This window comes from Lepisosteus oculatus, chromosome 8 (genome assembly GCF_040954835.1).
Source record: "Lepisosteus oculatus isolate fLepOcu1 chromosome 8, fLepOcu1.hap2, whole genome shotgun sequence".
Lineage (NCBI taxonomy): Eukaryota > Metazoa > Chordata > Actinopteri > Semionotiformes > Lepisosteidae > Lepisosteus > Lepisosteus oculatus.
This window is the reverse complement of record NC_090703.1, coordinates 6,656,664-6,669,901: the sequence shown is the minus strand read 5'-3', so window position 1 is coordinate 6,669,901 and position 13,238 is coordinate 6,656,664. Positions and strand designations below refer to the sequence as shown.

The following is a 13,238-nucleotide window of genomic DNA, read 5'->3' as shown; positions in this document are numbered from 1 at the left end:
TGAGAAGCGTCACCTGAGGTCTCTGTGAGGAAATTAAGGGAGTCCGACAGCTCTCGTGGAGGTCGTCAGCAAAAATACCCTAGAAGACGTGCTGTTCCCTCGGGTAAATAACCCTGCTTCACCCAGTTTGTGGCGAGCGTCACATTGTCGTTACCGTCACGTCCACACAACTAATACTTCCCATTCACGTTAAAGAAAACACACCGCATCAACAGTCCTGTTCAACACTAGAATTTATTATAAAGTTGTTCTAACTGTTGGTTTCAGCAACATATCCAGATATTCAGGAAAGGTGTTTATACAATTAAAATCGGTCAATGCAGTTTTATCATTAATACAAACTTAAAATTTCCTTTATACAGTTCAGCAACAAAGAAAAACGTGTTTGTACTACATAAAATAGAATCTTCAAGTGAATTATTACTATACGCACATTGGTCATTGTTATACAAATAACAACTGATATTTATGTCGTTTTTTTGTGGACGTTACTGCCCTCTGAGACTCCCTACACCAAGCTAGGCTACCAGCTGGGACAGAAGGCACAGTTCGAGGTTTAGCACAAGGGCAGAGAACAGTCATTGTGCTTTTGTGATCACAATCCCCATCCGACCTCCACAGCCTTAAAGATTGCGCACAGACTTGCACTATGGAGCGAATAAGGTGTTTATCGTGCAGACTACTTAGAAAAATCACACAACTGTATGTACTGCAAATGGAATGTTCTTGCGTGACAGCTTTTTTTAAAAAGCTTGTGAAGCCAATCTATAAAGTTTTCATAAAAAGTTAATATCTACACAGTTAAAACAGCCAGTGCCAGCTGTGTTTTTTCATCCAGAGAGTCCCATCTCTTCCAAAGAGTTTTTTTTTTTTGCATGTGCTCCCTCCCATGGACCTCAGGACTTAAAATACCCCTTGTGGGAAAAAAAAACACAATTTCGTCAGATCCATGGAGACACACGCCACGATTTTTCCATCTGAGGCATTAATGTGGTCAATGCAAAACACACAAATGTGCCTTAACATCCACGGACAGCCAACTTGAAATTAAAGGGGAAGATTTTTTTTTTCCTCTGCCTCTGTGTGTATTTTAATGATCAGAGAACTCCCCCACCTACAATCACCAAACCCTGGAATGCATCTGGAAAAAAAAAATGATGAAAGAGATGAAACAAATACTTAAATACTGCGTTTCCAACATTCGATTTACACAAAGCGTAATGGAGTGCTCCTGCCAGATATCTGCAAAGAAAAATGAAAGGGCAGCCAATACACCAACATCTGAAAGACTTGAGCGGTTTCTGTACAGAGCAAGGAAGGAGCACCTAGAGTGTTAGGAGTGTGGACCTGACAAGAGGCTAATTTTAACAAAGAACAGCAAAAACGTTAGAGATTGAAAGAAAAAATTTAAGACATAAAAGGATGCTCCGGAGCGGGGGCAACAAAAAAGATGTTTGTAGTTTTAAGTGACTAAAGTTAATGCTTCTAATTTGGACAAGGTTTGAAGGAAGTCAACTAGACATTTATACACAGTACTGTAGCTACCACCACAGTTTGGCACATGTGAGCTATTTAAGACAGTTTACAGGGCTGTGCCCAACCATGAAGAACAAGGGCCGTCCCGCAGGTGTCTGGGCCTAGTGTTCAGGCTGCCCCCTGTCGGTCCTCATGGCTCCTGTCTGCCTGGAGACATTCACAGTGAGAGCTGGAGCTGGCGGGGCGCTGCGCTTCAGTTAGAGCCTCCCTCCACTGGGCTGTCCGCCACAGCGCTGTCTTCCTGGGTGCCCCGCGAGGCGTCGTCACCTGGAAACACAGATGCCATTGAGACCCGGCCCGGCGGGGGGCCGGACGGCTCGAAGAAGACCTAACCAGGAGGACATGTCCAACAGCCAACTTCCACCCAGAAGAACGTGTGTCGGCAGTTGCTGCTGTGCAGTATGATGGCCTGTTGCCTGCCCTGTTATATCAGGTGTAATTCTGTCTCTGGCCACAATGTGCCCGTGGTGTGGCTGACCCGAGGTGAGGTCTGTGCAGGGGGGCAGAAAAAATGCCCCCCCCGTTTCAAACTGTTCATCTGACTCTTGATAGAATCTGCCTTAAATTTCGGCTCTGCCACTGTGCTGTGGATGTCACAGTTTCCGAGGAATCTGGCCTTCCGTTATGGCATGTCCCTCAGCCTGCGTGTGTTACAGGAGCTTAAAACAGTGGAAAAATGTGAAAACCCTGAATTTCTAAATGGAGAAACTTGTCAGTAACCTTGGGATGTGCGAACACATTGATTCCCAGTGTAGCATCTGTGATCAAGAGGGAACTTACTGCAAGCGACAAGGCACACTCTGAGTCCTGGCATAACAGGTCTCTGAAGGAGATAACACCCATTTGCAAGGACAGTGATGACAGTTGGAGGAAGAGGACAAAGTACCAACATGCACAGCTTGCATGGAGCCAAGTCTCTGCAAATAGCACCGTTGTCTAGTGTAGGAGGCAGGTGATTGTGAGCTGGATTCTTTCATTTCCAGTTAAAACAAATTATAAATAAATCAGTCTTTCACTGCAGAATAATGAACCTCGTGGGCTGGTTTCAATGTGCACCACCCCCTGGTGGTCTGATACCATGAGATCCCACAGTGGCACCAAACTCAAAGAATTTCCCAGCTACTTCAAGCAAAGAACGAGGGGTCAAGGCTTGATAATGATGGAGGAAACGCAGTCCCCTGTCAGTGAGAAGCCGTACAAAAAAAAGCACAGAAAACTAGCCTGCCTTACGATCACCACCTGATTCTTTTTAATTTCTGTTGACGACATGGAAAGATGAGGGTTTTTGCATATGCAAACATTCTGTCTGACTGATCCTTCAAAGCTTGTTTTGTATAATACCCTCCAGAGATAAGTAGGCAGTGACCTTCGCAGGACGGGGGGGGGTCACGTTTTGGGGGAAAACAAGCTTTCCCGTTTCCCGTGGAGCCCCACACCGCGTCCGAGCGAAGGGTCGTAATCGTTTTCGCAATTAAGCACGTGTGCGGCTGATCTGCACAATCATGCTCACAACAGACTCGATCAAAAATGCAACCAGTCCTGTCACTTCCTGTTTCGCAGACAATCCTCCACACCTGGGCTTGTCAGCTGGAGAGTTGTGAAAAGGGTTTTTTTTTGCCCCACCCACCAACAACCCGTCTGGGTGCAGTGCGCGTCGGGGTGCCTCTAAGGTCCCGGAGTGTGCTGGGTACCGAGAGCCGGTAATTCCAGCCCTGTGCCGGGGCTCCCACCCGGGCAGCCCGCTGTGGGCTGGGGGGGGGGTCCTACCTGCTGTGGGATGGGGCGCAGGGGGCTGGCCCAGCGGGGCCTCCGCGACGGGGTCCGTGGTGCTCAGGTCATCGGGGGGCCAGCGCAGCTCCCCGCTCTCCACCTCCCCGCTCTCCGATGGCTCCACCACGATGGACGGCAGCCTCTTGGACAGCTTGGGATACCTCTCGTGGGAATCTGGGAAAATCTGACCGCGCAAGGCCCCAGAGGGCAGCTGTTATTCTTAGCTCCTGCACAAGCACAGGGAACCTGTCACGTCGCAGGGGGAAGACAAATTGAAGCAGTGTTTCTTGCCCTCTACATACATAGTGTGCACCCTGCGGGCTGTATTGAAATCTAAATATAAATGAATAAAATGCCATGATGTCTTTTATTTCTAAGTATAAATCTGTCATATGAATGCATTATGCAAGCACTTCATTTGGGTGTTTTTCAAAAATGTTAGCACAGAAAGAGAATAGGGTTAAAGACAGTAATATTTTCTGAAGCTTCTGTGATAAAAGGGTTAAAAACATCCGCATCACTCTTCAGAGAGTGAGAGGATGTTTGTGGTAAAGGCTCGGTGTTTACAGCTAATTAGCAGTGATTCTGTGAAGGCGAGTGTTTAGCTGAGGTTGAATGTTACATGATTCACTGGGATGAAGAATACTTATACATGTAAAAAATACAGATTAACAGTGATTTCCCTTAACCTGCCAACTTCACCATTGACAAAGCCATGTTTGTTACCAAAGTCACAGATCTCAACTCTGTTGATTACCTCCGTTAATATTTAAAAGGCTCATTTATCATTCACATTTTAAATGAATCTTTTAGATCCTAGAAGCCAGGAACTAAGCACTTCGTCCTAATAATTGATATGTCAGCTGTAGCTGGTAAAATTAATGAGTTTCTCATCGAATTAGTAGTTTTTGATCAAATTTCCTAGAACATGTACTAATGACAATTCCATAAACAAAACATTATTATTATAATTATTATTATTATTATTATTATTATTATTATTATTATTATTATTTTAGTAGTGGTAACAATAAGGAGAATTTTAATACTGAAAGCAAACGACTCCTGTTAAATATCCCTCACACTTGCTTGAAATCACTCCCTATCACAAGCACTCCAACAGCCAATTTTCCTGTTTCCCTTAAATTGACTTATGGAATAGATTATCAATTTATGAAGCAGGTAAACTGGCTTCCCCATCCAGGGTGTACCCAGCCTTGCGCCCACAGCTTGCTGGGATAGGCTCTGGCTCCTTCACAACTCTGAATGGAAAGGAGCATTTATAAAACAGCTAAAATAATGCTTTTGTCAAGACTCTGTCTTGGAATGAACTGAAACAGGGAGGCTAGCAACTGTTTCCCTTGGCGTCTGAGCAGGTGTGGACACCTGTCTCTTCCGTGATGAAGATGAAGACCTCTAACGCACCTGGAAGGAGATGCCCTGCTCCTCTGAGGCTGCGCCCACGCTGAAGTCCTCCATCGCAGGCTCACAGGTGTTCAATACCTCTGTCATTCTGCACAGACAAAACCTCCAAGGCATTAGTGGACTTCCAATAGAGATACTCCAACAGCTAAAATCAAAAGTACAGAATTTATTGAATGAATGCAGGTTTTGCATAATCAAGGCGAAGAATGGTATACATGTATAACTCTAGTGCTGGACTCACTACCTTGGTTTCAGTGTATTTTTAGAACCAGATACTAAAGCTCTGTTCTGCTCTTCTATCAAGGTTGTAATTGGCACTGCTGTCCATCTAGATAGTGGAAAACTCAAAGTCATGACAGATCCAGTCTGGATGCGTGGCTTAGGCACAAAAAGACCTCTGACACAGGGCAAAGTCTCTTTTACAATTTATTTCAATTTATTTCTTCAGAAGAAAAATAGTGTGAATCTTGTGTTTTGGCCTCACGGAATGTTTAAGAGATTGCTTAGTCCATTTTTGCTCATAGAACCATTTCTATGAGATCTCTTTATCAGATCATTACATAAGCAATAAATAATCAGATCATTACATAAGCAATAAAATACACTGCTCTCTCCAGCTTTCAGCTCTGCCAACAAGCAATCATTTTTTGTTCTGCATTTTACTTTTCATCGGGAAAGAACAGAGATTTTCAGGAGTAACGAGAACTTGAATACTTAGGAAAGGCCAGGACAAAGTGCACTTGAAAGAGAACTGGATTACCTCACCTGGTCTGTATACCCTTTGCTGAATAACTTCTCTGATGTGATTTGTAAACCTGTGTGAGGATTCTGGAGAGTGTTTCCATTGAAACTATTAAAATGGTTGCAGTGAAACATGCTGTAAACAACTATATACTGTATCTGTTTAAAAACTGGTATCTTATGTTAAGTGACTCTGAAGGCACTATTTTCCTCTACGACAGGCTCCTTAAAACAGGTTATTTGTACGAATGCGAAAGCTGCTGCTGTGATGGAAAATTTAAATGTAGCTCTGCATTGCTTGATTCGTATCTTCCTTTTGCTTTCATATGCAGCTCAATATGTAAATGTGTACCTCACACCCATATAGCTCTATATGTGCTGTTTGCTCACGTATTGCTATGTGAGCAATCTCACAAACTCTCTCTAACCACCCTCAATCCACACAGGCAAGCATGACTAACAGAGATCATTTGCGTTTTAGCCCACGTTTTGCAAAAGCTTGGAGCAAGTGTCTCAGATCTTTAGTGCTGGAATCAAACTGCTGAAGACTGTTTAGAGTTCAGCGCTTTGGCTCCTGTTAGAAACAAGTCGCAGATTCACACATACCTACCGGCTCCATTTAAAAGCCAACCCGCCATGGGGAAACATATGTGTTTTCAACTAGGTGAAAGAAAAACTGCTCAGCAGTATGAGTGAAGCACAGCCCTCAGTGACACGTTGCACAGACCGATTTATCAGACTTTTGTGGAGGTTAAGACTGTTTATACAGAGATCGCTCAGCCATTACTGTTCAGTTATTGTTGTTTTTTTTTAATAGCACTTTTTAATGTGATTTGCTCACTCCATTGAAGTATTTGAAAGCCGTTACCAAATTCGGGATGGTTCATTCTCTCTCTCTCCCCCGTCTCTCTCTCTCTCTCTCTCTCTCTCCTTTTGGCACAGAAGCAATTAATTGTGATTGCTGAAATTCAAGAGGTGACGACCCCGTCCTGCAGCAAAACAATGAGGTTTCTAGTGCACTGTCTCGCGGTACCCTGTTACGACAGCCCCTCCAGCTCCTCAGAGAGAGACGAATTCAAAGCGGAGGGCTGTCCTGTCAGGCCAGAGCTGAGCATCGGGATTGTTGGTTGGCCACAAAGTCACTCCCAGCTGCCCATCCGTGCAAATTGTGTACATTACCCCTGGGTTGCCATGGAAACCTCATTGTCGCAATTGGATGTCATTTAGTTGGAGAGTAACACTTCACGGCTTCGAGTGGCCGTTTCTCGATTGTTCATGTCATTTTTGCATGTGAGGGTGGAATAATTAAATAATTAAATTAAAACAAACTTAAACACCCTCCTCTTTCCAAATATCCCTGGTGTGAATAGGAATGTTAGATAATACTGCCTTGTCCTAGTTCTGGTCAGTAATTTGATTGGCTGGTCTCGTGAGTCTAGAGGAATGGTTTCTCAGCTCCTGGGGGGCTTATGTCTTTTGTTTACTGTTCCAACCTGGCTACTCAATTAAACAATTAACCTAATTATTTTATAGATTAGGCACATAGAGGATTTTTTCTTAAGGTTTTTTTAGAGTTGGTAACACAAGATGCTAATTTTAAAGATATACTGTAGTTACCTAGAAATCACCTCAGAGCCTGGTTAGAGGTTATGCAGTTAAGTAAAGTAAGTTAATTAAGTAAACTTAGCCAATTACGGAACTGACAATTTAGGTAAAACAAAAACCAGGAGACGCCAGGCCCTCCAGAAACTGGGTTTGAAATCTTTGGAATAGAGAGGATCAGGGAATATTCATTGCCATAAAACTTTCTTATTTCCTACATTTGGAACAGAAACATCAAAATTAATCTCTGCGTCAAACTCTACATGGGGGATTACATTGAAACAAATGATACTTGAGTAAAACCTGATTATTTTCCAGAGCAACTTAATCCTGTGCTGCGTGTCAAGCTGGTGTAGACAGGGAATGCTGGGACAGATATTCTCTCACTGAGGAGATGAGACTGCAGTGTGGAGGGTTTGAACCAAGAGGATTCTGCACAGTGGGCAGATTCCTCACAACAGTCTACCTGTTGTGAGTTCTGGGTAAAAGGCAGCCTGGCGTGAGTTCTGGGTAAGAGACAACCTGGCGTGATCTCTGGGCAACAGGCAGTCTGTTGTGAATGCGGTTATCTGGGAAGACTTCTGAGGCCAATGATCAGTCTGTAGTGCAACACGAAAACATTTCCTAAAAGAACCCAGCCCTCTTCTTCCCTGGGGCCTGGAGGGGGGGGAATGGGGTTAGAGCAACAATGCAACATTAGGGTCATTGCAAAACTGTTGTTTAACTCCAGCGTAGAAAGTGGAGCAAAGTAAAGCACATAAAATCCATTGTTTTAAATAGCTGGTTTGGGCAACAGGCAGCAGTCTTGTTCTTGCTTTTCTTTTTGAGGCTTCTTTTTGCGTCCCTGTGACACTGTCACAATGCAACCGCTCACACAGCGCAGCACGTCCGCAGGACGAGAAAGGGGAAGCATCTCTCTGTGTCACTGCTCAGTTAAAAAACAATTATCTTGTGCCCAGCACAATGAACTGATCTATCACAACCACTCTAGATGTAACGAGATATCTGAAGTGTGCCAAACACACTGAACGGACACCCGGAAAACTCACAGTGAGCTGAGACAGACAACTTCACGCTACAGAGAAAACTGTGCAGTGCTGATCATACAAGACAAATCAGAGGCTGGAATAGCAGGATAGGTGTGAAAAAGTAAGTCATGCTGTCTGTAGCCGAGCAGCATCGACAGCAATGTGCAAATGAATGTGCAAGAGCCAGAGCAACATTTGCAGTCGTGCACAGGACAGAGAAGACAGACCAGTGACTTCACATTAAAGAACAAGAATCTTCAAAAGAGTTGGTTCAGAGACCCCTGAGCCTGATATAGAAGAAAAGGAAGGATTGCATTGCCTGTGCCTCTACTAAAAGCAGAGATGGGTAATCCTGATCCTGGTGGACTGGTGTGTGTTCAGGTTATCTAGGTCTTGTTAAACCACCAGGGCCTGAAGAACTGGGAGAAGCCATTGAACTGGGCTTATTATACCAATAAAAAGCTGAATTAGCTCATTAAGATCTGTGATGGAAAGACAACCTGCAGGCAGTCTGTCCTTTCAGGACATAGATTGCCCACTTCATGTCATGACATTTGATGTGGTTCTGTTCCTCGTTAAAGCTTTGTGGTATGAAAACACTCACATCATATTTATAACTACTGGACCTGGCAATAGCTTTATTAGTGCCGATACATCCATACTGGGAATACCTCTTTTATGAACTGTAATCAGTACTATTCTTTGACTTGAGGGGTCTTTATTAATGTTCAAGTATTTATTGATGCTCCATGTGATCACCCTTTAAACAATAAATGCACCTTATAGTCATGTAGCAGTCATGCTACAATCATCATGGGTTACAGCAGTTTTGGATGGTGCGTATTTATCCTAGTGAATATGTTTGGACAGTGCACGCAACAAGCAGCCTCTGGTGAGTTCTGGGCAACAGGCAACCTGTCGTGATCTCTTTGTAACAGGCAGCCTGTTATGAGTTTGGGAATCAGGCAATTGTCGTGAATCTGGGGAACTGGCAGCTTGTTTTGTGCTCCGTGCAACAGGCAGCCTGTTGTGAGTTTGGGGAACAGGCAGCCTTTTGTGAATTTGTCACTTCTCTGTGATAGAGTTCTCCAAAACAACGAGCTGGTTGCTATTTTCTTAACATCAGGTACACAAAAACAGAACGAAAAGAGGCACACCACTCTTTAGTTGCCAAGGAAGCCAGAAAATCCTGTTAAGAAGTCATTTTCAACCAGTCACATCAGCATGTCTCTGCAAATTAGGAAGGACTGGACACGTCACAGTCAGATCCACCGAGCACAGACGCACCAGCTGAAGAAATTGCCCTGAGAAAATCCTGCGGTTTTCTATCAAACATTTTTTCACATGGAAAATCTGATGGGATACTTTTTGAGGGGGTGTTCTGGTGTCTCGGAAAAGCTTCCGACCCTGGGCTTCCGGATTATCTCATTCTGTTTGCTTTCGTATCACATCAGAAATAACTCAAGTGGGCAAGCACCGTAAATCAGAAACATTTCACTTTGAAGAAGCCTTCCTGAGTGGGAGCTGTGACGCATGAAGGGACTGAACGAGTACGAAATGGTGTTTGTCAATTATTGAACAAGGTGAATTCAGATGACAGACAGCAGAGGCGCATACAGATTGCACTTTTCACAGTCACTCTGGGTTTCCACGAACTGAAAGAAAGTTTAATTAAAAACCAAAGGAATGTAAGCAATACCCAATATCCTGCACCGACACATAAAAGCAATTGTACTGATCCTATTTCACCCATTTTATCATTTTTTATCTGAACACTTTTCTTTGCGTGGATACATGCAGTGCAGGACCCATTAACAAAATTAAATGATTGTCTTTATTCGAGAAGGCACTTTTTATAAACACGCGTTCAAATCGTACCACATATATGGTGAATTATTGGGGGGGGGGGACAGAGGAGATCCATCTGGAAGAACAAACGTTCAAAGCTGGAAGGAGAAACAGGCTAGAAATTAACTCTGCATTTGCATAATTAAATGTGTTTATAAATGGAAAATAATGTAAATGAAAACTGAACAAGAGCAGTGCTGTAGGTGTTCTAATAGAAATGCATGATAGATCTGTACTGCTAACATTTCAGCGTTTGACTTGCTAAGGAAGTTGAATACGTGTAAATGCACATACTGTATATATGATGTAAATGCAAATTAATATTAGAAATAATCTGATACAACGGCGGTATTTTTCATTTTGTTGAGGTCTCATGAGTATTGCTACAGTATAGTAGAGGTGGGAAGGTAGTTATATAATCAATGTTTTATATTCGCACAGGAAATATACAACAGTGCACATCAGATATCACGAGCAGTCAAGAGTATCCCGTCGCCACAACATACAGCTTTGTTGAAAATGAATAAATCATTTTCTCACAACACTTTTTATTTTCATCTTAATACAGGCCATTGTAGAAAAGTCGGGGTTATGTTTGAGGTGTGTTTTTGACATTTAAAAAAAGATATCGCACTTTAAAAAAAAAGTATACATGTTTTCGTCACAGACCACACACAGAGACGCTTTATCTTAGTTCCTTGTCATTACTGCTCAGGAAAGAGCTCACAGATCCATAGTCGGTCAGTTTTCCCCACCAGCAGTCTGTCGGCGAGGTGCGAGGTGCGACGCCTATTTCAGGAAATTACTGCCATAAAACAAATGCTGCCGTCTAAACCCCTCACTGGGTGTTCATTGACATCTGTCTGATTTTCTTCATTATTTGACACTTGCTAAAATAACTCCTTACACCACACACTTGTTACACACCAGCAGAGCATGTCCCTCCAAGACTGAAATATACTGGTGCCGTGAACTGCAACAGAGCCACAAGTTTCGGACTGCCTACCTCGGTGAACTTAGACGATTCTATTTACTGGAGATGAATATGACTACATATAACTAACTCGGCAGTAAACGAAGAAATGCATCGGCTTACCTTTCAGAGATGTCCCTTCTGCACTTGGAAGTCAATATTCCGTGTTTTTTCTTCCAGCAGAGAAGAATCGGGCTCCGCTAGGCGCTACCCTGATGTATCTGACTGTAAGCCTGCAGAGAGGTTGTGAGCGTCTATAGTTGGCACAGAGGCGGTGGGTGAGGGGGGGAGAGAGAGTGCCGATTTGCGCATAGGCTAAGAGAAAATCGGAAAGAACAGACAGATGGAGCCCTTGCTCTTTTTTTCTGTCCACCTGAATTGATTAGAGACCAAAAAAAAAAAACAACACCCCTCTGGATCAAAAATGACCTTCCGGTGAGAGTGACACGGTTACATCAGAGTTTACTACCACATCAAAGTATTTTTTTTCAGCGCCGAATTTAGCAAGATGGGCAACGATGCAGCTGTATCATAAAAATGAAAAGTAACACGGAATGAAGCACATCTGCCTCTGCTTCTTGTGGTTTTCCAACCTGTTCAGGAAGAGCAGAGTGAGGAGTCCTCAGGGATTGCAGGGGTGTATTTCTGTCCAATCAGATTGAATGATTGCCTCTGGAAGTCCTATATTCGCTCGCGTACAGTGTATTCCTTCACATTCCAGAAATCATGTTCGTGACTGGAGTTACTCTCACCAAACTGAGAATAGCTAGGCTACAGTAAGTCCCGATGGCAGGTCTACCTGATATAAAGAAATATTTGAACAGGAACTCCCACGGAACACGTGAACTGCCTATACAGTACTTCATTTCAGTCAGACGCCCGTTGTATTGTTTGTAGAGGAAGGTCGTCTAAAAATGGACACTGTAGCGGGGGTTGTTCGTGATTAGAGCACTGGACCTTAACCTTTAAGAATAAACTGATGGCCCGTACGTAAGCGAATGACCAATGTAGCGAGGCAGGAGGGAAGAACGGACTCTCGGAAGAGTTCAGCTGGAGAGACTTACTTTTGCTCTGAAACATGAAACTCCAGCATCTTCGACTGTAAAAATGCTACTAACAATAAAACTATAAAATACAAGGTATGAGGGCCATAGTCATTTTGGTTTTCCGAAAATAAATCAGTGAAGGTGTTTCAGGTGTTGCCCACTTGTACTGTATAAACCTTTTTGAGTCACGGCACTTCCTGAAATGATTGAATTAGTATAATTAATACATCATTCTGACTAATTGGGTGAATCAACTAATTAGTCAAGAGAAAATGCTGTTCTGGTGTTGGGTTTAAACAGAGAAAAAATAAGATTTGAGAAATAATGCCTTAGCTTACCTGAATTTGAAACTATATAATTTCATTGTAAAAACTCTTTATTGGACCAATCTTCAAGCCAAAATAAGGCATTCTTCAGGTTCTGTCAGAAAAATGTGCGTTTACTTTTCTCAGTCACAATATGCACATGGAAGTAAAATCAAGCTATTATCTTTCCCCACAGAAGAACTCTTGCTCTCTGGTATGTTATTTTATATAAGGTAACGTGAGTGAACGTCTAATCCAGCTGCTGAAGCATATACAGTATTGCACTTGAAAACATTTGGCTTTGATGCAGTTCTTTTCATCACTGTGCTCTGTGTGGTTATATGCTATTTCTACGTATTGGTACTGATCTTTGGTATCAAATCTTTGTTTGCCGAAATCCTCGCAGCATTGCCGCAGGTTTCGGTCAGGCAGTTTATCGGGGCTGGTTGCTCTGAAATCCCGTACTTAACGGTCACGAAGGCTGCTCTCGGTGTGTTGACCGCAGGTGTAAGAAAGAGCTGGTGAGATATCCACAGTAGTGAATAAATCATGAGCGGACCATAAATGCTTAATAGTTCCACATTGATCCTATTACAGGCTCCGAGAGAGATCGACTTACAACCAGAGTGTGTCTTTCCCTCGCTGCCCCTCCTGATCTGTTTGCTCAGAGGGGCGCTCCCCGGAGATGTCTTGCTGTGCGCAGCTGATGCCCGGGAGTGCGGGTGCCAGGCAGGCGGGGCCGGGGCCGGGGGTCCGAGAGGAGTCGTCCGTAGCCAGGCCCACGACCACATTGCCCACAGTCCTTCTTCGGGGTGCGCGCCCGCTGCGGCGGCCTGCCCTGCAGGGGACAAACCGAGATGTTTCACGCGTTTCTGTCCTTCAGGTACAAGTGCTTTGCTCTGTATGTACTTCAACACTTTGCACGTCTAGGAAACCCGTTTTCACATGTCAAAGAGTTCAGCAC

At 43.6% G+C, this 13,238-nt stretch overlaps 1 protein-coding gene across 1 annotated transcript; it reads right to left on the bottom strand.

The window, feature by feature from the left end:
• Positions 1-215: 215 nt before the first annotated feature.
• LOC102696451 (protein LBH) lies at positions 216-11,748 on the bottom strand. The gene is made up of 4 exons (XM_069193076.1): positions 11,047-11,748; positions 4,732-4,819; positions 3,304-3,490; positions 216-1,803 (listed from the first exon to the last, which is right to left on the bottom strand). Exons 2-4 carry the CDS (start codon positions 4,816-4,818, stop codon positions 1,730-1,732), a joined length of 348 nt encoding a protein of 115 aa, XP_069049177.1. The 5' UTR covers position 4,819; positions 11,047-11,748; the 3' UTR covers positions 216-1,729.
• Positions 11,749-13,238: the final 1,490 nt, after the last annotated feature.